Raw genomic sequence first — 26384 nt, 5'->3', positions numbered from 1 at the left:
GATTTTTTTAAATGCATCCCATTTTCCTTTAAGGAAAATGGGCTGAATTTAAAAAAAGAAAATCTGCTTTATTTAAAAGCAGTCCGAGACATGGAGGTCTGCTGAGTCCAGCAGGCCACCATACCTGGAAGGACCAGCCATTCCTAATGGGGTCGCAAATTGCGAGTGCCTCATTAATATTCATAAGGCACGCATTTTGCGACCGCATTGGGAATCGGAATTGGTGTCTCAGACACTGTTGTACATTTGAAATTGCGACTCGCAAATTGCGACTCACAATCGAGAGCAATTTGCGAGTCGCTATTTCAAATGGTCATACATCTGGCCCTATACCCTATAAGCAAAATACCTTCACCAATTCATTTAAAGAACTGCTGTTCCTAGTGTATCATGAATGACTTGCAGACTGATTTACAGTGTACTGTATCCTACTAAGGGGTGAATGCAGAACATCGTACTCATATTTCAGATGAGGCAGTGTAGGCATTGAGCCAGAGTGTTCCACTAAATGCTTATAGCACAGTGACTCTGCCCCATTTGATCAGTTAAATCCTACAAATGTATTGCAAAAAGTACCTGGGAGATGGATTTCCTGGGAATGTAAAGGCTCCTCCTCGCTGAGATTTTCGATGTTTCGGAGTGGACGGGGGCCCGGGAGCAAACACCATGTCTATCCTGAAAAATAGGAACACAAAAACACAAGGTAGACTAATGTCCATCACTGAAAGGCATTGTTTACACATACTGTACTATTCATATTAACCCAAATTTAATAGAAATCCTTGTATTGTTAGAAAAGACTGCCCCCTAAGTAAACATCCAAGAATCAATACACAACACCATGACAGAAAATGAAACAAAGGCACCAAACTTTATTTCAACACAATCACTGATAACTGTTGACCATGGTTTAGTCAATACCTTTGAAAATGTCTTACTTTAATTGCCATCCTCGTGTGGGGGTAAAACACATATTGCATGTGGGATTTGACTGTATTCCGCCTCCTAAAGCAAAACTATTTGCATCAGATTTCATGCAATTCAGAACTCTGTGGCCAGAATCATTCTCAACCTCCCAAGCCGCACTCACATCACACAACTCGCTTCTCTGCCGCCCCATTCCCAGCCTCACAAACGAGCACAATTCAAACGCCTCACCCACTCTTTCAAGACACTACATAACACTGGCCCATCATACCTCAACAATCGCATTTGCTTTCACAAACCTCCCAGACACCTCCAGTCATCTGTACTCCTACTTGCACAACCTCCACGCATACAGGAAACCAGATCCGGTCCATAAGCCCTTTCTTACATCGCACCTAAAGCTTGGAACGATATGCCGCTACATTTAAGAGCCTCCTCCTGCCTTCTTGGATTCTGCAGGAAACAGAAGACCTGCTCAGCACCAGGATGCCCTCCCGGGTGATAGTGCAATCTACAAATCTGCAGTGTCTGAGGGTGTTTGGAAGTGTTAGGGAACACCTCAAGATTTAGAGGCATGAGACATGGATGGCTCGAAAGCCACCAGAACAAAGCAACAATAGTCATGCAAACCGAATAAATAAGCCTTCCGATAGGCATGATTTTAAACCCCACACAGGAACACAAGAACGGTGACAGGTGATCACACAAAAGACAAGTCTGACAAAATCACTGTGAACCTCATCAGTGCTGACCAGGAAAACGGGCTGACAGGGTGAAGAAAAATTAGACCATGATGAATGAGGTCCAACCCACTATAAAGGAAATGCTGAGGCAGGTCAGCCAACTTCCTGAAAGGGTATGATTCCATGACTTCAAGTCAGTAAATAACAATGGGTCAGTTTAGGATGAACAACCTGCGGGTTATTAGACTAATAGAATATGTAAGGTACTGATATGTAAAAATAGCTCTCTTAGATGGTGGCAGTCTGTAAGAAATTGGGTTATTAGTTAAAAACCCCACTCAAATAATAAATACAATACTTGTCAGGATGAACCCCAACAATCACTAAATACACATGTGCGTAACCCTCTGGTAGCTTTGAGCAAAATCAGTCAGGCTTAACTTAGTGGCAATGGGTAAAGTAACTATGCACTCATACAGTAATAAAGTAACAACACAAGAAAAATCCCAAACCAAGTTAGAAAACCAGAGTAATGTTGATGAATAAATTAAAATAATCCAATAGGTAGAACCAGAGATATGAATTTTACGATCTCAGTAGAAATTGCGCCTAAAAGCACAAAGTACCAATCATGGTTATCTGTTTGCACTGGACCAGGTAAAAGCAAAAAGTTAAGTCTGGCCACAATGGAGCACAGGTTGGATAATCAGACCAGGTTCATCCTGATGGAAAGTTTACCTTCTTGGTCCATTTTAATGTGAGAAGCACTCATCAACAAGTTCATCAGGGGTTGGGCTGCAAGCTAGATCCAGAGGGGTTGTCCCTCAACGGTGGTCGTTGTAGTCCCAGTTACCGGTTAGAACCTCACAATGGTGGTGCATTCCTCATTAGAGTAAACAGCTAGTCGATGGTCAGCAATTGGCATGGGAAGGAAACATATGGTGGTTTTTGTAGTCAAGAAGAGCTCTGAGCAGTGAAGTCCAGGGTCAGTATCAGGGAAGGTTGCATTGGAAGTCAAATGCAGGTCCCACGTTGGCCTCAATGAAGTCCACTCATGGTTGCAGAAGTTCGGGTCCAGTTCTATTCAGTATGAAGAGCCTAGAACCTCTGTTTTTCTTCACTTGGAGTCCAGTTCTTGCAATTTTAAGGTTAGAGCAGTACACTCTAACACCAGTCAGGAGTCCAGGACCTGGTGGGGGAGGAGGGGGAAACTCTTGGGGGTTAGCACTCACTCTGGCAGAGGCCAGCAGCAGAGTGCAGGGCAGAACAAGTTGGTAATGGTCAGTGGGGCAGTGGCAGGGAATGGACTCTAGAAGTTTGTTGTGTTGTGAATACTCCAAAAAGAGGTCAGCCGACTGCCCCCTGGAGTCACTTTTGGGTCCTGGGCTCAAGGCAAGCAGGTCCAGTCTTTCTTTGAGTTCTTCAGATAACAGGGCAGTCCTTGTTCAGATTCTTCACAGGTCCTGGAGTGTTCTGAGAGCGGTACTGGGGATGCCACTTATATGCCCAGTGCCAAACTGTGAGTGGGAGAAACTCCTGGCCACCCTAACCAATGGGTTGAAAGTTCTCAGGTGTGCCCCTGCTCACTGCTGTAGTACTTTCTGTGAGTTATACTCCCACAGTGCCCTTCTCCACCTAAACACAACATGGCAGAACCTGTCTTTCTCTGGTCAGAGCACTCTGTGTTCACCCAGTGGTGTGGCTATAATAATGGGCAATAATCATTTGTGATCACTCCAGACCAATGCTAAGGCAGCTCTCCCCTCCCTCTGGGGTTGGACAAGCTGATTTGGAAGACAAAAGATAGCAGGCCTACGTGTGAGTTACATCTACCTGTGAAAGGATAGGCACCCTCTGAATCTCAGGGAGGGGCTACACACAGCCACAGGCCTCCTTGCTCAAGGAAGAAAAACACCTCTGCACAGTCAAACCTTTTGTCCGCTGTCTGGGAGCAATCCACCTCTCACCACAGAGGAGCCATTTAACAGTCAGGTGTCATGTGTCCCGGTTGGGCCTAGAAAGAAACACTACTGTTTCCACCTGCCCATACGGTTAGGGAGGATACACTTTGGCTTTCGATTCATCTTACCAATGTGCGTTTTGATGCCCTGAGCAAACTGAGAGTCTTACTGTTTCAAAGAGATGTGGCCTTAACTTCTGCTAAGGAGACGTTTCATCTTCAGGTTGCAAGGTCCTCTTCAGAGACACAGGTGCACCTTCACACTAACTTCCCTCAAAAATTTTGCAGAGCTGGTGCATCGTATTTTTAACATGTGTAGTACAAAGGGAATAGCACATTTTTTCAAAAGTATTGGCTCTGCTTTGGTTAGCACCTTACAGACAGTTTTTAGAGTCATTCCTTCTTTTATACACTCCATGCTCGGAAGCATCATTGGAAGTCTTCCACTGGTCCTGTTCCTGATTGTTGGGACTGTGATTTTAACTTTTCTGCTCAGCACCAGATGTTCCATTTCAAGATCAAATGGAGCTAGCACTACCACATGTGCTGTTGTGCCGTGAACACATGGTGCATTGCTTTGGCACAACCTTGCTTCCAGAACTGAATGTGCATTAGTTCTCTAAATTTTGACCTGTGTGGCTTCACTGCATACAGCCCGAGTTCCGCTGTCTGTTGTGCACTTTCGAGTGTGCATTGGATTTATGCCTGGGATTGCAACTGGTTGAGCCTTCAGACATAAATGTACTGATGGGCCCCTTAAAGGCCCATGGGTATAGTTGTCTACTGTGTATTCCGTTGCTCCTCGCTGCATTTTACAAGCCTTCCTGGGATACATCAGCTCTTGGTGAATTTGATCTTGGCTCTGGTTCTGCAGGACTACCCACGACTGTAATCATTCCATCAGCAGCTGCTGTGAGGGTTGGAGGGGAACACGTTGCTCTATAAACTTGCTCCGAGGTGTGTCTCTGGGATCAATCTCTGTGGATCCTGGGAACAGAAATGTTTTGTCTACCATTCGGGACACATAAACATTCTGCTATTCCATTTGGTCGGAACTTTTAATTCGGCCTGCTTTTTTACATTGTAGATTGTTTTTTAAATTGTTTTTTACTTTTATTTCAGATGGCTATATTTGTACTTTTGCTTCTAGATCGCATGATTGCTTTTTTTAAATAGTTTTTAGCTTGATTTTAGAACATGGATTTTAGGGTTACATTTTACATTTGCATATGCTAAGGTATTTTTTTTAGCCATAACTTTCTAGTTTATTTTAGATAGCTCTGTAGTTGACTTATGTTCTCGGAGTGGGTGCCATGTGGTCCGGTTGGGCATAGAAAGAAACATTAACATTTTACATACACACAGATTTTTTCCTACTTTGCCCTCACTCTCATACAATGACTTTTGACACACATTTGCATCCATGACAATGCGGAGTAGTTTGCATGAAACTATACTTGCTAACAAAATGAACTTTGCAAGAACAGTATCATGATACCTTGAACATCAGGTATAAGGTCTATACATACATTGTGCAAATACGATTGTTTGTTTTCGCCCATGAGCCGACACAGTTATCCATAGCACATAAACAATGATAGCTTGACTAGAATCTCAGCCCAGGGCAAGAATGCTTTCCTATATAAATAAGCAAGCATTTCCGTCTTGGGGAGAGGAGCACTTGCTGTCATTTGCAAGGTCGCTACACGCTGAAACCTAAGTCCAGCTGTTGACTGAACCCTCGACAAGGGATGTCTACTTTTGAACACGACGGGTACCTACATCATTTCCTTTCAGGTAATGGGGTTGGATCATGCAATGGAGGATTTCTAGCAGGGCACATACATACACCCTAGGCTAGGCATTTAGGTTAGGGGAGGCATAGTAGGAGTAGGATATATATATATAAAGATATGTTGTTTCATATGCCTGCAGCTGATGGATACATTGTATTAGCAAGACGGTGGAACTTTTCATCCTGTTCACTGTCTTGGTATTGCTAATAACTTTCACCTGCTTCTGTCTACTGATCATTGCAGCACATATATTTTATACAAGTATCACTTTGATCCAATAAGTATTGAAAATGCCCCACTGTATATTTATTGTGTATTTCTCTGAGGGAAAGAGAGCACTAGTGACTGAGCGAAAGGTTTCTAGATCTGTTACCATGATCTCTGGGCGAGCTCAGGGTTGTCATGTTCTGTGTTTGCCAAAACCGTTTGCTACCCATCTAGGTTTTGGGGTCCATATGATACTGTGAGCTAGCTTGTCTTTAGGACGACATATCCTGTGGGGTACAAGGAATCAGTCTGGCACCATTCCTACATTTATGTTGTACAACAAACACGGAGGTCCTACTGGGAAGTGGGGAACTACACGACACAGGTGACACTGGACACTGACAGAAAGGCACATCTGTCATAGTAAGGAAAATAACAACTTTTAAAAAGTGTCATTTCCAAAATAGTAATATAGAGACTGACTTCACCATTAACCTCTTCTATGCCCATGACGAGATAGTCTTGTCATGGAGCACGGTTGCGCTGTGCCCATGACGAGACTATCTCGTCATGAACCCCGCCCGCTAATATAACGCCCGGCACAGGAGGGGGAAAGGGCGGGGCACTGAAGGGGTTAAGTTGGCTATTAAATTACTAATAAAATAAGTCTTTGATTCATTTTTCTAACTGCTACCAAAACTAAATTAAGCATTATAATTTGCTATGATGTAACTCAGTGTTTCCCTATGGAAAAGCCAGCCTAGTTACAATGAATAAATGACTTTGGCGGTTTTCATCTGCTAGGACAAGTAAAACCTTATTTATGTCCTACTTTTTAAATAGCATGCACCATCCTGTATGGGCAATTAGAGCCTACCTTAGGGGTGTGTTATGATTATTCAAAAGGACATTTTAGGACTGGGAATAGATTTATTTTTAGTGGGTGGCACAATGAGTGCTGCAGCCCACTAATAGTATTTAATTTACAGGCCCTGGGAACATTTCGTACCATATACTAGGGACGTACAAGTAAATAAAATGTGCTAATTAGGGATATACCAATTTTATAATATTTTGAGGGGAGAGCACAACCACTTTAAAACTGGTTAGCAGGAGCAAAGTGTGTAGAGTCCTTTTGCCAACTAACACAGGTTCAGCTACAGGAGGCAAACATTCGGGGGAATACTGTGCCAAAGATGGTCATTTCCAACATTATATTTGCTGTTTTTATTGAACTATTCATAAAATTACACGCAATGAGCACAATGATGATCTAATGAACAATCTCACCAATTTCACTCTGATGTAATGCAGTTCTGATGAACAAGACATTGTACAATATAAAAATCTAATAAAATCCAAAGAAATATGTTTTGAAAAAAGACTTTAGAAATTGATTTTTGCGTTTTAGGAATGTTGTCCAAAACATACCCTATTGTAGCATTCATTTTTAATCTTACTCGTGGCACATTTTACCAGATATTTACTGTACCTGGACTGAAGGTATTTTATTCTAGACAGCATATCCAGATGTCCAGCTGAATATTGCTCAATAACATCCTTTACATCGTAAGGTCTCAACGTTTCCTTGAATTTTTTCTTATGTAGAAGAAATTGCATTATTCTGTGGAAAGAACAATATATTACAATTATTTTGCCAGAAACATTTTGTTAATATTACATATAAATCTCTATCAGTGCAAGACTGATTGATACACATGACACCTAAAAACAACACTAGTGTTACATTTAATAAAAGATGGCTGTATACCATTGTTTTTCTTGTCCTGGTGAGCAAATGCTGGAGAAAGGGTACTTTTCTTAGTACAGTCAGAAACAGTGATTTGGCTCTTGATCCAGTAAAAATGATTATTTGTTTCAATTGCTTCATGATCGATTAATATTATTGGTCACTTTGTTTCTCTTTCACAGAGCACATGACTTATTAGAACATTAGAATGTTGGGAGCTCCATTGAAAACAATGGAGTGCTCCAGGCTTCTAATGGCCAGTAAAAGCCCGGAGCACCAGCATTCCAATGTTATCGTTCAAAGATGTTGCTGTAAACAATGGATTCAGGCACCGTGAGGCTTTTGCTTTATTTGTTAGAACATTCTGACCTCTAGTTGCAAATGCTCTAACAGCCTTATAGCCCTTGTTAGCTGGGCTTCACCCGCATAAAGTCCTACTCCCTTGTTAAAGGCCCTTGCCTTCGGCTTGGGCCTTTAACACTGATGAGGTCCAACAAGGCTGAAACTGGGCTGCTCTGTTTTAGAAACGATCTGGCCTAGTAGTTCCAGATAAATACCCAGTCTAATTTACAGATGGTTACTTCACAGCTGTAGTGGCAGAGTGATGCAAAACATTATGGACTGAAATGTGGCCAAAGGCAATTACCAGTGGCTCCGATTTCTTTACACATTCCACCCATCACCTGAAAAACCATGAAAACTCCTAAGAAAAGTGAAGGTGGCACACATTTATGCCAGTACAAGCAATCAGTACAGTAACTAGCAAGTTTACTGTGAAATCCATATACAACACAATGTTACCCTGCATTAATCTTTTATAACATGTCTTGATTTTAGTGTGGAATCAGAGGGGTGTCCCCTGTGCAAATTTTGCACACCATGGAAACCCTGTCTGTTCGATAAGGGCATATACCTTTTTTAAAAGCACACTGTTGGTCAAAGAAGGGTAACTCCCAGAGAAAATACAATTTCACAGGTTATAACAGAGAACGGGGAACTATGAGTCAGTAATGCTGAATTACTCAGGAAAACCAGGTGCATCAAGTTAGGCGTGGTGAATAAGTGTAGGTGGCATTGATAGGGGAACTCCCAGAGTGGCCATAAGGATTCCCCAATTCACAATCAGAAGCTGTATAAAGGGCCTAAAGGCACATAACTGCTTCATACTAAAGGCACATGCAAGTATGCAGTGAAGAGATGGCATGACAAGTGGTGTGAGTCATTAACTGTAAATATTTATTAAGTAAAGCAAAGTTTAACGGAGACTGGAGCCTAAACAGAAGAATGTATGCACTCATGAAGACTGTCAGTCCACTTCACATGACCCCCAAGTTCTCAAGCATCAAAGGGCTTGTTGAACAATCAGAGGTGGTGACTAGACAAATAGAAAACATCACTAGGCATCCTCATTCCAATAATAAAGATAAAGACAGAGTCCATGTTGAGCCAAGCAATAGACATCAAAACCATTAGTAGTCCTTCTACTATGTTGGTGATCAACATTGCCATCTTTGTCCCAGGATTGTGTTCGTCTCATCATCAGTGGGTGTATCAGACAATGTTCCTACATATCGGTTCTCACAAATGTATTGCTCCATACATATTCTTACTATAGTATAGTTATTGGTTGTGTAAAGTGTATCTGAAGTTTTCCCATGCTCTTGTGCCATTGAGTTCTTGCTTTACTTTTTATCTGATGAAACCTTGGATACATTCCACCTTTCCCCATTTGCCAACTCTAGACATAATCTATGACTTGACCTTAATAGTGAGGTCCTTATTTGCTTAAGCCTTTGCTTTGTTCTGCTCCATTTATTTTAGTTTTGTTGCTCATTTTGTTTTGTTCTCCAGTTCTTACTCACTTTCATTGAATTCTATATTCATTCTCTCTGGAATTATTATGTCCACCTTGGTGTTAGATTAGTATAAGGTTTCTATCCTCCCACAAGAGCAAATGGTGAACTACTAATAGTGTCATTTTTTGTACTGAGCTCGTAACATGTCACAAATTGCTTTTCTCACATCTATTTTGTTAGCTACTTCCATCTGGATTGTTCCTTTTACTATTTGATTTATTTGCTCCACTATTACACGACCTTGCAGTAAGGTGTGTCGTTTTCTTTTTGAAGCATTTCATTTTGACTGATTGATTTTATATTATGTAAATTGTACTAAGTTGTTTGTGACAATTACTTATGGTGTACCTTCCCTATTTCCGGAAATATAGTTGTATTTGGTGTTTTTTTTCTCTGTGGAATTTCACTTGTACCCATTTGCTTTTTTAGTCTAACATTACAGCTGCAAATTTCAGGTTCAGTTGCAATGCATACATGGGGCCTTTAATGTCCAGACCTAGGGCCTGATTTAGATCTTGGTGGACGGGTTACTCCATCGCAATGGTGACTGACATCCCGTCCGCCAAAATAAAAATCTCATAGGATCTATATTTCATCACCGTTGTGACGGAGTAACCCATCCGGCAAGATCTAAATCAGGGCCTTGGTTTCTGTTACTCTCTACATGTAACTTGCACTGGCTATGCGCGTCTCATTCTGCAACTAGACAACCCTGACCAGATACAGTTTCCACTGTAGAGCTGTCTATCTCGAGGATTCTCAAGTGTCAGTTCCGGAAGACTGGAGCACTACATGAAGCATTAAATGCTAACTAACTGTGGATGATCAGGAAGAGGGACCAGTTTCAATCAATTAAGAATCTTGTCCTGTAACATGGTAGGAGTAACAAAGCTCAAAACAAAAACTATTTTGAGAGCATATCCAACAAATTTTACACTCATCTGTCTGCAAGAAACTTGGTCCAAGAGTGAGAAAGTATAAAAGACCTTTCTGCGAAAATTAAACCAGCACTAAAGTTCTCTGAACACGGCAGACTCTTGGGTGTTCTAGCTACATATATCAATGTAAGGGTGAAATATATATGGGAAGAGCTAGAAGTAGTTTCAGACTACATTTTCACCACAAAGATTTGATTTCTGAAGGCTGGCTGCTCTGGAATTCTTTTATATAATGTATATGCTCCATCAGACCCAATGAGAATGAAATTAACTGAAGGCATACTATATTAACATGCAAGGAACCAACAGCGGATCCTACCAAAATTCGAAATTATCATCACGGGAGACATGAATGAAGTGAGGAAACCCAACTACTTACCGGAGGAGACATTAAGTGAACTAAAGAAGTTTTAGAAGATCCAAGCTTGGTAATCAAAACCAAACCGGCGGAAGAAATAGCAAAAGGTTTTGGGCTTCCCTTCTGGACTGAGGAATGATAAGTGTAAACTGTAGATTTTCTCCAAAAATCCCTGAAGAGGCAACTCATATAGTCAGAAAATCAGCCAAGATATTGGATTACACATTAGTTTCCCCTGGCAGACTGACACAAATGGCTGCTTTCCAGATAGTTTAGGGAACGAGTTGGACCACAAAACTAACAGCAGCTCCTTAACCTGTGCACAATCTGGGGAATACGCTACATTGTGTCGCAGGAGTCCAACCAAGAGCTATGAAGTGGTAGGTCCAATGACAACTGTGAGAGATCAAAAAGAAGAAGACTTGAGTATGGTGGGGATGCCTGACCAATTGAACATGTATCTACTCAGCAATAGCAACACTTGCATAGCTAAAAACAAAACTACAGCTAGTAAAAACCTTAACCCAAATGAAGAGTGGAGGGACATTAGGTCCGAATGGAGTCTGTCTAGCAATCTTTAACGATGAAATGGACACATGGAGTATGCCACTTTTAACTCTGTATAAAAATATCCTAGTCTCAGAAATTATACCAGCTAACTGGAAAGGATCTATATTGCATCCTATCCATAAGATGGGAGATATCACCAATCCTCAAAATTATAGAACTGTTGCACTCCTCAACACAGAAGCACAGATTTTCACTAGATTCTTTTTGGTTGACCTGGAGGACTGGATAAATAACCTGAAATTGTTGCTGAAGCTGCAGACAGGATTCAGGAATGTTGCGAAACACGGGACAACATTACTGTGATAAATATGCTGGCAAAAAAAGGAACCAAACAGAGATCCAGCTTGTATGTATCTTTTTTAGATTACAATATTGTCTTTGAAAAGGTCAACAGGGGCACACTGTGGCAAAAGTTCAAGGCTTGGAACATTCCAGAAAAATTATTTGCCTCAATTAGAAAGCTGCATACTGATACTTTGGTTGGGGTCAAAACTTGCAATGGTACAACAATTTCCACACAAATTCCAATAAATAAAATGTAGGGCTGAGTCAGGGCTGTGCTGGCACCAGCTCTCCTTACTCTGTATACAACTGATCTATTGCCAACAATAATTTAAAAAAATATATATTCTACCAAATTAGGGGCACAATGAATCCCATTATTACAATATGCAAAAGACACTATTGCGGACTACAGCTGGCCTGCAGAAGAGCTTACATGGTCTACATGCCTTCAATGAACGGAATTAATTGGAACTAATCCTGGCTAAAAATACACATGGAGTATAAATGGCCAAAAGATATCTATCACTGACTGCTATAAATATCTTGGAGTAAGGATACGAAGATACGAAAGTCAGTTGAAGGCACTACAAACTCATGCCTGTTATGTGCAAAAACAATCGTGGAAAATGAAAAGTAGTCTAATGAGCCCCAGGAGGCTGTAAATATTAGGAATAATGAATGCAAAGTTGGCACTTGCACTACTATGTGGATCCTCAACATGAAGATCAGGATTACATGATGAATTTGAGAGGATCTACTCAGGTGTCATAAGAACTATATTCCGTCTACCTAAAAGTTCCCTGCCTAGCCAAGACTGGAATTTGGCGTAATCAATATATCTATTAAGAATATATTCAATTTATTAAGTGCTACTTTCAACTAAATATTTTGAAAAATCTAATATGGAAAAAGGAACATAAATACCACAAAATTGACATAGATAATTTAATACAAAATATGACTAGAATTTTACAAGATCTTGGGATACAGAGTCTTCTGAAAAACTATCAAGGGCCACCCTTTTGAAATCTATATATAAGTCTCTAACATATCTTTTGTGTTAGCTCTTCTAAGAAATATGAAACATTATGACCGAATGAAATTCATCCTAATTAGGTTTTTGTTATTCCTGCATAAATCATTATAGTCATGGAAAGATTCCTCTGATTGTGAGTGCTGGCGCAGATGCGGGTACCGGGAGGAATCTCTGCCAAATACATTAGGAATGTCCATGTATTTTGAACATAAGAAGGAAATACCTACGACCATCTTTGAATAGGCTTGGTGTAAGATTGGTGGAGACTGAATTTCATGTATGTCTGCAGGGACATGATACACAGTTATCAAGTAGACTCATAAAGTATTTGGAGCAAGTAAAAATTGAGTTACAGAAACTACCAATGATAGTACATGATTCCTCTTGCTCCAATCCCTGAAAATGCACATGTAAGCCAAGAATACCAGGCATATGTCATAAAAGGAGGCTGTGATTAAGAACATCCCTGTGTACCTTGGCACACATACGATCAGGATATTTTGTGGTTAAGGGAACCGAAGGACTCGCTTATAGAGAATCAATGCCACTAGTCCTCATATTGCGGCTCTTCATCTAAGAAAATTTCTGTATTCTGCACATGCACTTTAGAATATTTATAACCCTTCTTGGAGACTTTCAGTGCAATGGGAATCTTCGACCCATTTTAAAGTAATAAGGTACAATAATTGTATGAATTGTTTTAGATTCCAGATTCCAGACTTAATGCGCAATTGGTTGATCTCATTTTGGCACTTAAATATGTACAGTTTTATATTAATGCATATGTATGTTTTCTACAATGTATGGTTTTAACATGTGCTGAAAACAATACTGTAATGGTTTTTATTAACAGAACAATAAAATTGATGTTGACTGACTTATACAGTTCCCACTACACCTACTTCTGTTAATTCTGAGGAAAATGCACAACATAGATTAAAGCATACTCCAATACCTTTACTTAGTAAAGTGGGTGGCATTGCAATCCCAGCACAAGTTTAGCCTATTATCTAGCCTAGTCCAGAACCTCCTGCTTGAGACAGATCACAATTCCTTGTATTTCCTGCCTAATAGACCACATTGGCTGAATTTATAAATACTCCTGGGAGGGTCCATAGTGCTATGCCGAACTACATATGCCACCTTCTGCAAAGGTCGATACCCTCCAGGCGTTTAGTCACTCTAATATGTTGGGAACACAGGCTGATAATATTCTCTACAAAGAAAGTGTTGCTCTGTTTAGGCAAATATATGTATTTGTTAATACAGATATTATTGAAATAAGAAAAGTCATATGTAAGAATATTTTAAGGTATCCTATTGATCACAGAAACGTGGTTGAGACAGGTCTCTGGCCAAGACATACTTCTAGTTATTCTTGATCCAAATTCAATTATAAAAAGCAATCATGAAAAATACCTTGGTGGAGGTCTGGCAATCATATTTGATTTAAAGAAGTACAGATCTGCATTCATTATAGCAATATTAGAACATCCTTTCAACATCTGATTTTATAGGTTAATATTTTGTCTACTGAATGAGTAAACTTGCTATTACTGTATCAAACCCCTATACCTGACGCTAGTTGTAAAAGTCAGATTTTGGATTTGTGCTTACCACTGATTCGTCATAATTCCAAAATGATTATTTTGGGAAATTTCAAGCTATGGTATGGTGACCTGAGTGATAAGATGGTCTTTAGAGTTTCAGAGTGATGGAAGGGCTGGGTATCCAACAAATTACACTAAGAGCAACACATAATAAAAGAAACATACTGAGGATGCTCACGAAGAGGTGGAAATAGCTCCGATTACAGTGGAACTATTGATTGGCCAGAACATTATCTACTCAAATGCCATCCTGACACTAGCAGCCATAATATGAAATACATTTAATCCTAACTATAACTATATAACTTGAGTGAGTGGTTGTGTGAGTACTTGAATGGGTCTGTGAATGTGTATGTAAGTGGTTGGTGGGTGGGTGTGTGAGTGGGCGTTTGAGAGGTTGTATAGGGGTGTGAGTGTGTGTGAGTGGTTCTGTGGATGATGTCATCAGTGATGCCATCAATGATGTCATTTGAGATCTCATCAGTGATGACACTGAGCATGTCATGAGTGATATAATAGATGTCATTTGAGATGTCATGAGTGTTGCCACTGACCATGTCATGAGTGATATAATATGTGAGGTCATATGTAGTGCATTATGGGGGCGTACATTATAGTTAGCTCAGGTTAGCTCAGGTAACTGCTGAATTTTTATGGTTTTGTACTAGTGTAACATCCCTGTAACCTTTGGGTTTTTTTGTGAATCTATATATAAAGGTAATTTAATACCAAAATATATATACATATATATATATATATATATATATATATATATATATATATATATATATATATATATTCACTTAAAAAACCGCCCGCAATCCACTGCTCATGACGTCACATATTACATCACTCATGACATGGTCAGTGGCATCACTCATGACATCACTGATGACATCATCCTTTTTGATAGACTGGCGGTCGCGCGAGTTATAGTTATCTGAACTAACTATAACGGGGGAATTTCAATGGTTTTTTACGAGTGAAATGTCCAGCTAACTATAACATGTGTGAAACCTATGGTTTTTTAAGTGAATTTGCAAGGTTTTTTACATGCTAATTCCTAACTATAACGTGTGTGAAACCTATGGTTTTTTAAGTGAATTTGTAAGGTTTTTTAAATGCTAAGTTATGTATGTATTATTATATTTTTTATATATTTATTTTACAATAAGCTACCTATGTATATAGTTATAGATTGACTGTATCCTGTAATATGGAATGGCTCGTTTAAAATGTTTTTGTTAAGGTTTTTCACCGTGCGCGCACCCCGCGATTTTTTGTAAAAAAAATAAAATGTTTTTTTCACCCTTCGGGGTCCTTCAGGGACCCTCTGACAAAGGCTAGGGGGTCAGGAACTCACTACCCTGCCACCTTTTCACGTTCTCCACCTTTCTTTTTCACTGTCACACACAAAACACACAAAATGGCGGCCGACACTTCCTGATTTCGACCGATTCGAATGTTGACTGACATGTAACCACCAATCAGAATTACGCTCGCGCACGTTATGGTGCGCGCACGGTGCGCGCACGGTGCGCGCTTATAGATATTTATGTACTTTTAACTGCAATTTTCTCAGGAACTACTGAACAGATTGACACCATATATGCAAAAGGCACATGCCTGACCTGAGGACTACCTCTTTGCCAAATTTCAAGTAATTCTGTTCAGCCGTTCGGGCTGTACCTTCGACTAAAGGTCCTATGGGAAAATGCATGGGGAAAACGCATTTTGGGACCCCCCTTTTTTCTCAGCCCCCGCTTGACGAATCACCCCGAGACTTTCAGGGTAGGAGCTGAGCGGAGCGCCCCATTTGTTTTTAAAATTTCGCGAGGATTCGTCAACCGGCGCCAAAGTTATTCAAAATAGAATTTTCAGATTTCCTATGGAAACTCGGTCCTAACTATAACTATCTACTGGCGGCCGCCAGTAGATAATATATATACATATATATATATATATATATAAAAAAACACAGGTTGCCCCAATTGAGGATGTCGCACTATGAAGGGGTTACGCACACAGTCACCGGTAGCAGACCCTTCAGCTAGCTCTCCAATTCCTGTTGTGTGACTGCCAAACGCGTTTCGAGCATGAATGCTCTTGTTCACTGGCTCTCAACAAATGAAGTATGCAAAGCGGTTTAAAGTGGAACACTGATTTATTTAAATTCATAGTCCCGCCCATGTGGGCGTGGCAGAACTGGGCATGCTGGTCAATGTAGTCGCGCCCATAGTATCTGACACAATTCCATCCAAAACCCGGTTGGGTACCACTTTGCAAATTGAAGAGTTCACTCAAATGTCTTACCCAAGTGGGCACACGAAATGAAAGAGCCGCTTCCAAGCTCGCCAATGTCACTCCAGCAGCTAGGCCCCCTTCACTCCTGACAGCGCTCAGCATATAAAACGCCTTGGAACCGCAGAGATGGCGGCGGGACATCCTCGCGGCTAGGCTGCCGCTCTACACAAAAAAACACAGGTTGCCCCAATTGAGGATGTCGCACTATGAAGGGGTTACGCACACAGTCACCGGTAGCAGACCCTTCAGCTAGCTCTCCAATTCCTGTTGTGTGACTGCCAAACGCGTTTCGAGCATGAATGCTCTTGTTCACTGGCTCTCAACAAATGAAGTATGCAAAGCGGTTTAAAGTGGAACACTGATTTATTTAAATTCATATTCCCGCCCATGTGGGCGTGGCAGAACTGGGCATGCTGGTCAATGTAGTCGCGCCCATAGTATCTGACACAATTCCATCCAAAACCCGGTTGGGTACCACTTTGCAAATTGAAGAGTTCACTCAAATGTCTTACCCAAGTGGGCACACGAAATGAAAGAGCCGCTTCCAAGCTCGCCAATGTCACTCCAGCAGCTAGGCCCCCTTCACTCCTGACAGCGCTCAGCATATAAAACGCCTTGGAACCGCAGAGATGGCGGCGGGACATCCTCGCGGCTAGGCTGCCGCTCTACACAAAAAAACACAGGTTGCCCCAATTGAGGATGTCGCACTATGAAGGGGTTACGCACACAGTCACCGGTAGCAGACCCTTCAGCTAGCTCTCCAATTCCTGTTGTGTGACTGCCAAACGCGTTTCGAGCATGAATGCTCTTGTTCACTGGCTCTCAACAAATGGGGCCTAGCTGCTGGATTGACATTGGCGAGCTTGGAAGCGGCTCTTTCATTTCGTGTGCCCACTTGGGTAAGACATTTGAGTGAACTCTTCAATTTGCAAAGTGGTACCCAACCGGGTTTTGGATGGAATTGTGTCAGATACTATGGGCGCGACCACATTGACCAGCATGCCCAGTTCTGCCACGCCCACATGGGCGGGACTATGAATTTAAATAAATCAGTGTTCCACTTTAAACCGCTTTGCATACTTCATTTGTTGAGAGCCAGTGAACAAGAGCATTCATGCTCGAAACGCGTTTGGCAGTCACACAACAGGAATTGGAGAGCTAGCTGAAGGGTCTGCTACCGGTGACTGTGTGCGTAACCCCTTCATAGTGCGACATCCTCAATTGGGGCAACCTGTGTTTTTTTGTGTAGAGCGGCAGCCTAGCCGCGAGGATGTCCCGCCGCCATCTCTGCGGTTCCAAGGCGTTTTATATGCTGAGCGCTGTCAGGAGTAAAGGGGGCCTAGCTGCTGGATTGACATTGGCGAGCTTGGAAGCGGCTCTTTCATTTCGTGTGCCCACTTGGGTAAGACATTTGAGTGAACTCTTCAATTTGCAAAGTGGTACCCAACCGGGTTTTGGATGGAATTGTGTCAGATACTATGGGCGCGACTACATTGACCAGCATGCCCAGTTCTGCCACGCCCACATGGGCGGGACTATGAATTTAAATAAATCAGTGTTCCACTTTAAACCGCTTTGCATACTTCATTTGTTGAGAGCCAGTGAACAAGAGCATTCATGCTCGAAACGCGTTTGGCAGTCACACAACAGGAATTGGAGAGCTAGCTGAAGGGTCTGCTACCGGTGACTGTGTGCGTAACCCCTTCATAGTGCGACATCCTCAATTGGGGCAACCTGTGTTTTTTTGTGTAGAGCGGCAGCCTAGCCGCGAGGATGTCCCGCCGCCATCTCTGCGGTTCCAAGGCGTTTTATATGCTGAGCGCTGTCAGGAGTGAAGGGGGCCTAGCTGCTGGATTGACATTGGCGAGCTTGGAAGCGGCTCTTTCATTTCGTGTGCCCACTTGGGTAAGACATTTGAGTGAACTCTTCAATTTGCAAAGTGGTACCCAACCGGGTTTTGGATGGAATTGTGTCAGATACTATGGGCGCGACTACATTGACCAGCATGCCCAGTTCTGCCACGCCCACATGGGCGGGACTATGAATTTAAATAAATCAGTGTTCCACTTTAAACCGCTTTGCATACTTCATTTGTTGAGAGCCAGTGAACAAGAGCATTCATGCTCGAAACGCGTTTGGCAGTCACACAACAGGAATTGGAGAGCTAGCTGAAGGGTCTGCTACCGGTGACTGTGTGCGTAACCCCTTCATAGTGCGACATCCTCAATTGGGGCAACCTGTGTTTTTTTGTGTAGAGCGGCAGCCTAGCCGCGAGGATGTCCCGCCGCCATCTCTGCGGTTCCAAGGCGTTTTATATGCTGAGCGCTGTCAGGAGTGAAGGGGGCCTAGCTGCTGGATTGACATTGGCGAGCTTGGAAGCGGCTCTTTCATTTCGTGTGCCCACTTGGGTAAGACATTTGAGTGAACTCTTCAATTTGCAAAGTGGTACCCAACCGGGTTTTGGATGGAATTGTGTCAGATACTATGGGCGCGACTACATTGACCAGCATGCCCAGTTCTGCCACGCCCACATGGGCGGGACTATGAATTTAAATAAATCAGTGTTCCACTTTAAACCGCTTTGCATACTTCATTTGTTGAGAGCCAGTGAACAAGAGCATTCATGCTCGAAACGCGTTTGGCAGTCACACAACAGGAATTGGAGAGCTAGCTGAAGGGTCTGCTACCGGTGACTGTGTGCGTAACCCCTTCATAGTGCGACATCCTCAATTGGGGCAACCTGTGTTTTTTTGTGTAGAGCGGCAGCCTAGCCGCGAGGATGTCCCGCCGCCATCTCTGCGGTTCCAAGGCGTTTTATATGCTGAGCGCTGTCAGGAGTGAAGGGGGCCTAGCTGCTGGATTGACATTGGCGAGCTTGGAAGCGGCTCTTTCATTTCGTGTGCCCACTTGGGTAAGACATTTGAGTGAACTCTTCAATTTGCAAAGTGGTACCCAACCGGGTTTTGGATGGAATTGTGTCAGATACTATGGGCGCGACTACATTGACCAGCATGCCCAGTTCTGCCACGCCCACATGGGCGGGACTATGAATTTAAATAAATCAGTGTTCCACTTTAAACCGCTTTGCATACTTCATTTGTTGAGAGCCAGTGAACAAGAGCATTCATGCTCGAAACGCGTTTGGCAGTCACACAACAGGAATTGGAGAGCTAGCTGAAGGGTCTGCTACCGGTGACTGTGTGCGTAACCCCTTCATAGTGCGACATCCTCAATTGGGGCAACCTGTGTTTTTTTGTGTAGAGCGGCAGCCTAGCCGCGAGGATGTCCCGCCGCCATCTCTGCGGTTTCAAGGCGTTTTATATGCTGAGCGCTGTCAGGAGTGAAGGGGGCCTAGCTGCTGGATTGACATTGGCGAGCTTGGAAGCGGCTCTTTCATTTCGTGTGCCCACTTGGGTAAGACATTTGAGTGAACTCTTCAATTTGCAAAGTGGTACCCAACCGGGTTTTGGATGGAATTGTGTCAGATACTATGGGCGCGACTACATTGACCAGCATGCCCAGTTCTGCCACGCCCACATGGGCGGGACTATGAATTTAAATAAATCAGTGTTCCACTTTAAACCGCTTTGCATACTTCATTTGTTGAGAGCCAGTGAACAAGAGCATTCATGCTCGAAACGCGTTTGGCAGTCACACAACAGGAATTGGAGAGCTAGCTGAAGGGTCTGCTACCGGTGACTGTGTGCGTAACCCCTTCATAGTGCGACATCCTCAATTGGGGCAACCTGTGTTTTTTTATATATATATATATATATATATATATATATATATATATATATATATATATATTACCTACTGGCGGTCGCCAGTAGGTAGTTATAGTTAGGACCACGTTTCCATAGGAAAACCTCAACATTCTATTTTGAATAACTTTGGCGCCGGTCAACGAATCCTCGCGAATTTCTCAAAATAGGTGGGGTGCTACGCTCCGCTCCTACCCTGAAAGTCTCGGGGGGATTCGTCAAGCGGGGGCTGAGATAAAAGGGGGGTCCCAAAACGCGTTTTTCCCATGCATTTTTCCATAGGACCTTTAGAACGAGCTACAGCCCGAACGGCTGAACAGAATTACTAGAAATTTGGCAGAGAGGTAGTCCCTAGGTCAAGGAAGTGCCTTTTGTAGGTTTGGTGTAAATCTGTTCAGTAGATTCTGAGAAAATAGCCTTTAAATCAATATATATATCTGAGCCCGCTTACGGTACGCTTACCGTACGCTTACCGTACGCTTACCGTAAGCTTATGGTGGCGTGCGCGAGCGCGATTCTGATTGGCTCTTAGATCTTAGTAAACATTCGAATCGGCCGAAACCAGGAAGCGGCGTCCGCCATTTTGTCTCTCGCACTGAGTGTTGTTTATCAAACATGATGGCCAAAAACATGTTACGGGGCTGTTTTGAGAAATCCCTCCCACATAGTCATGTTGAGGGAGTCCCCAAACATCCCCCAAGAGCAAAAACGGTTTTATTTTTTTTTCGGCAATTTCGCGGGGTACGCTTACCGTACGCTTACCGTACGCTTACCGTAAGCTTACCGTACGCTTACGGTAAAAAAATAAAAATAAAAAAAACACTATCCACACTTACCCCACCCCCTGTGCTTTTGGTGGCCGCAGGCCACCAAATGTGCAGGGCTTATTAATAGAGAAAAAAAACGTAATTTTGGCAACATGAAATTATAAAATCGAAATAAAAAAAACACTATCCACATTGACCTCACCCCCTGTGCTTTTGGTGGCCGAAGGCCACCAAATGTACAGGGCTTATTAAAGTTGATAAAAACCGTGCACGGAACGAACTGCGTTAAGTGGGCGCGCACGCCACAAATGGCGTAAAGTAACTTAGCATTTAAAAAACCGTACAAATTCACTGAAAAAACCATAGGTTTCACACATGTTATAGTTAGGAAATAGCATTTAAAAAACCTTGCTAATTCACTGAAAAAAACATAGGTTTCACACATGTTATAGTTAGCTGGACATTTTACTGATAAAAAACCAATGAAATTCCCCCGTTATAGTTACTGTAGGCAACTATAACTCACGCGACCGTAATCCTCTGCTGATGACATATGTGTCTTTATGAAAAAAAAATATTTGTAATATATGTATAGCTAAAATTTAATGGAAGAAGATATGGGCAAATAAGTGTCTAAATACAGTATTAGCATCAGCAGAGGATTGCGGTCGCGTGAGTTATAGTTGCCTACAGTAACTATAACGGGGGAATTTCATTGGTTTTTTATCAGTAAAATGTCCAGCTAACTATAACATGTGTGAAACCTATGGTTTTTTCAGTGATATATATATATATATATTCACTTAAAAAACCATAGGTTTCACACATGTTATAATTTGGTGGACATTTCTCTCGTAAAAAACCAATGAAATTCCACCGTTATAGTTAGTTCAGATAACTATAACTCGCGCGCCCGCAATCCAGTGCTCATGACGTCACATATGACATCACTGATGACATCATCCTTGTGATAGAGTGGCGGTCGCACGAGTTATAGTTATCTGAACTAAATATAACGGTGGAATTTCATTGTTTTTTTACGAGTGAAATGTCCACCTAACTATAACATGTGTGAAACCTATGGTTTTTCAAGTGAATATATATATATATATATATATATATATATATATATATATATATATATATATATTACCTGCTGGCGGTCGCCAGTAGGTAGTTATAGTTAGGACCCTCTTACCATAGGAAATCCGCAACATTCTATTTTGAATAACTTTGGCGCCGGTCGACGAATCCTCGCGAAATTTTCAAAATAGGTGGGGCGTTGAGCTCCGCTCCTACCCTGAAAGTCTCGGGGGGATTCGTTAAGCGGGGGCTGAGATAAAAGGGGGGTCCCAAAACGCGTTTTTCCCATGCATTTTTCCATAGGACCTTTAGACAGAGCTACAGCCCGAACGGCTGAACAGAATTAAATGAAATTTGGCAGAGAGGTAGTCCTCAGGTCAAGGAAGTGCCTTTTGTAGGTTTGGTGTAAATCTGTTCAGTAGATTCTGAGAAAATAGCCTTTAAATCAATATATATATCTGAGCCAGCTTACGGTGCGCTTACGGTGCGCTTACCGTACGCGTACGGAGACGTGCGCGAGCGCGATTCTGATTGGCTCTTAGATCTTAGTAAACATTCGAATCGGCCCAAACCAGGAAGCGGCGGCCACCATTTTCTCTCTCGCACTCTGAGTGGGGCAGCAAAAATAAAGCCAAAAAATGTCTAAAGGGGCAGTATATTGAGATCATAACCACCCAGCAGTGATATACGGGTCCCCAAACAACCCCCAAGGCCCAAAAAAAAATGTTTTTTTTTTTCTAAAAATCGCCGATTACGCTTACCGTACGCGTACGGTAAATTTTTTTTAAAAAAAAATAATTATCCACACTCTCCCCACCCCGTGTGCAAATGGTGTCCGAAGGGCACCATTTGTGCACGGCATATCAAACATATGAAAATAATAAAGAATACATTTCACAACGATGCGTATAATATGTCCCCCATGTGCGCACGGTGCGCGAAGCGCATCGTGCGTACATGGCCCATCCCGCATAACGTGGGTGCGCGGCACTAACTGCGTAAAGTGGGCGCGCGGTGCGCGAAGCGCACCGCGTGCTCACTGTGCGCGCACTGTGCGCGAAGCGCACCGTGCGCGCTCAGAACGAACTGCGTTAACTGGGCGCGCACACCACGAATGGCGTAAAGTAACTTAGCATTTAAAAAACCGTACAAATTCACTGAAAAAACCATAGGTTTCACACACGTTATAGTTAGGAATTAGCATTTAAAAAACCTTGCAAATTCACTGAAAAAACCATAGGTTTCACACATGTTATAGTTAGCTGTACATTTCACTCGTAAAAAACCAATGAAATTCCCCCGTTATAGTTAGTGCAGGCAACTATAACTCACGCGACCGCAATCTTCTGCTGATGACATATGTGTCTTTATGAAAAAAAAATATTTGTAATATATGTATAGCTAAAATTTAATGGAAGAAGACATGGGCAAATAAGTGTCTAAATACAGTATTAGCATCAGCAGAAGATTGCGGTCGCGTGAGTTATAGTTGCCTGCACTAACTATAACGGGGGAATTTCATTGGTTTTTTACGAGTGAAATGTACAGCTAACTATAACATGTGTGAAACCTATGGTTTTTTCAGTGAATTTGCAAGGTTTTTTAAATGCTAATTCCTAACTATAACGTGTGTGAAACCTATGGTTTTTTCAGTGAATATATATATAGGTATTAAATTAACTTTACACATTTTAGATGATTTCTTTTGTACTGACACTAGTTTGTAAACAGTGAAAACATACGTCTTCGCTTTTTTTAAAACTGCTCCCAAAATTCAATAAGAGACATACTACCTTCCTACACCTTTGACAGTAGGTGTCGTCTAGCGACAAGTGTTCAGCAACTTGGGTCCAGTCCATACATCCATACATTGTTGTTGTTTGATTGCCTTCTGCAGCAGCCTTCAGTGTACCGTAATGTGCGCATGACTTGGTGATCACCTGTCTTCTCTTCTCGCCTGCTTGTTCGCTTTCTTGTGGGTCTATGAACCCATGCTCCCTTTGCCGTATCAACAGTAAGCAAACTACAGGAAGGTACTGAGCTATGACCCTCTCAACAAGCAGCAGTGTCCAGTCTCCCAACACAGAGGCAGTGTCATGTTAAGGATTTTGTGCACCCCTCTTTGGAACAACTTTGAATTGCATCACTCATTTTCTGCTAATTCAAGCCCCATGCTGCCAAACAATATTAAAATATATAGGAAAGGAAGATAGATAAATAGAGAGATGTAGCAAAAAGAAAAACTTCCCTTTCCCAGGGGCCCCTTGGAAGGTGGGGCCCTGGTCAATTGCCCTCCTTGCTTAGGCAGTAAAACGCCTCTGCACAAAGGAACGACAGATCAATGATTCCTTTGTTTATCACCAGTTGAAGAGATGGCCTGACATGTGGCGTAAGTCTCTAACTATAATTATTTACTTATTCATTAAAGAGAAGTTAATAGACACTGCGCCAAACAGAAACAGCTGAGTTCTCTCTATGCGACCCCTAAACTCTCTTTCCTGGAGCTCACGGGACGTTCAGAAGCAATAATGACGTGTGACAAAAGAGAAATGGAAAACATTACTACATGTAGTAATTAGGTTATTTTCATGGTGAAGTGAGCTGTATTTATTTCTTACAGGACACCTGGACACACTATCTAGTTTTAATTAGGTAACTGAGAGGTTAAATCCGCCCACAGTTCTGAGTTCCCTTACAGCTCCTTCCCAAGGAGGTGAATTTATTCGGCAGTAGAATGTAACTACGCCAGATCACCCAGAAGGAGGCGAATACAGTACACTTCAATGTGTTTACTTTATATTGATTGGCGGCATAAGCCCAGTAGCCGGGCCCTGATTGGTCAGAATGCACAAACTTTGGTGAGGTCATGGTCTGATGATACAAATTAAAAAAACTATATCCGAAAACAATATAGACAGATTAAAAAAAACATTGCGCTGTCATCTAGAGGTATATTCTGTGTGTGTTTCTCTACAGATAATTACCGACGGTGCCAAGATTAAGCCGCCCGACCTTTGATTAAAGCTGTATTATGGCACGAAAAAAAAATGCGTGCAGGGCAAACTCCAAAGAGGTGCTCCATGCATCAATAGAGAGATTATTCAGAAACATTTCAAAGTCGTATCTCAGTAAAACGAAGCTGTATTGTTTAAAAATGAACATCGACAGCGCAGTCCAGAGCATCAAATGTCCAACATACCTGGCAGCTCGGATCGCCGCTTTTATTGTCGGGATCAGGTCTTCTAAAAGGAAGTCATTACTGTAGCCCCTGTCTTCAGCCAGGGGGTCCCCACCGGCTCCGGCATCTGCAAATATTAAACCGCTCAGGTTACAATCTCCAAACACTGCCAGGATATTAGTGCATTGCTGACAGAAGGCTGCGGAAACTGCACACACTCTTTGATATGTAGGACGATCTTAAAACATTCACATTGTTCAGTTACAAAACGTAAGCATGTGATGCTCGTTTTGGCAGAAATGGGACAGTCTGGCTGATCGTTTCTTACGCATTAGGTTTCCAATTTGGACTTACCTGGGAAAAGCTTCCCTGTGCATGAGCGGCAGTGCTTGCAAAGGGAAAATTACTTTTAAACACACCTTTAAAACAGTTGGCAAGAACGCGCATTGAGTTAAACGAGCACTGCTGACATCTGCAGTGATTTACCATTTGCTGGAAGACCTATTCAGCCTTTCATCCTATCGAGGTCAACAAAATGAATATCATCAAACGGGGAAAAAGTAGTCCTTGATCTTTACAATGCAAAGGCAATGCAGAAGTGGAGGATAAAGCGCTATACAAAAAACAAGTCATTTTGTATCAATGCCGTCATGGTTCGGTGGGATTGAGCCAATTAATGAGTGCTGAGAGAGAGAACTAAAAATAAGCAACTTGCATTTTTATTATGGATTTAAATGCCAGCGAAATCCACTGGAATGTGCAACATTATTTTAAAATAATATGCACGGCTTTAAGTGGTTTGAAAAAACCGAGGGGTCTCTGAAGGGGGTGTGGCCTATGCAATTAGGCTGTGACTTAAACATGTAAGCTACATTTCTGTGATTCCCATGGTGTGCCACGCGACCGGCATTTTGGTTTCTTCGAGCTTTCTGCTATTATAGTCAGATATATAATACAACAACTGACATACACCTAAAACCAGCCAGGACTATTGGCTTTGTAAACTGTTTAAGATAAATGAGAAACAACAAAAATGTGGAAATGTTTCATTTCTGAAATGTTGAGACTGTGAATCAAATATTAGAGGCCTGCAGTATGGGTAGTGGTATTCAGAGTTTTTCAATCACTCCTGTTACATTCAGTCTATTTTACACATCTACTTTCCTTTTTCTCACAATATCGCACACATCTGCTTATCTTACACCTCATCTCTTTCCTCTTCAGTTCCCTCTTTTCACTCTCTCCTGAAAGCACTTCCTCTCATCTCCTGTACTTCACCCTCCAAACCCACAACACAACCCCTCACCAGTAA

The 26384-nt window shown here is 42.0% G+C and overlaps 1 protein-coding gene across 1 annotated transcript in view; it reads right to left on the bottom strand.

The window, feature by feature from the left end:
* KCNQ3 (potassium voltage-gated channel subfamily Q member 3) overlaps positions 1-26384 on the bottom strand; it is a 732470-nt gene that overhangs the window by 28082 nt on the left and 678004 nt on the right. The window contains exons 11-13 of the mRNA XM_085604907.1: positions 25094-25199; positions 7066-7197; positions 577-675 (exon numbers count right to left, since the gene is read on the bottom strand). Of these exons, the coding sequence (XP_085461033.1) occupies positions 577-675; positions 7066-7197; positions 25094-25199 (337 nt within the window). The remainder of the gene's footprint in view (positions 1-576; positions 676-7065; positions 7198-25093; positions 25200-26384) is intronic.

Source organism: Triturus cristatus, chromosome 5_1, assembly GCF_964204655.1.
Source record: "Triturus cristatus chromosome 5_1, aTriCri1.1, whole genome shotgun sequence".
NCBI classification, from domain to species: domain Eukaryota; kingdom Metazoa; phylum Chordata; class Amphibia; order Caudata; family Salamandridae; genus Triturus; species Triturus cristatus.
Note: the sequence above shows the minus strand (reverse complement) of the source record. Positions and strands in the feature narration are given on the sequence as shown.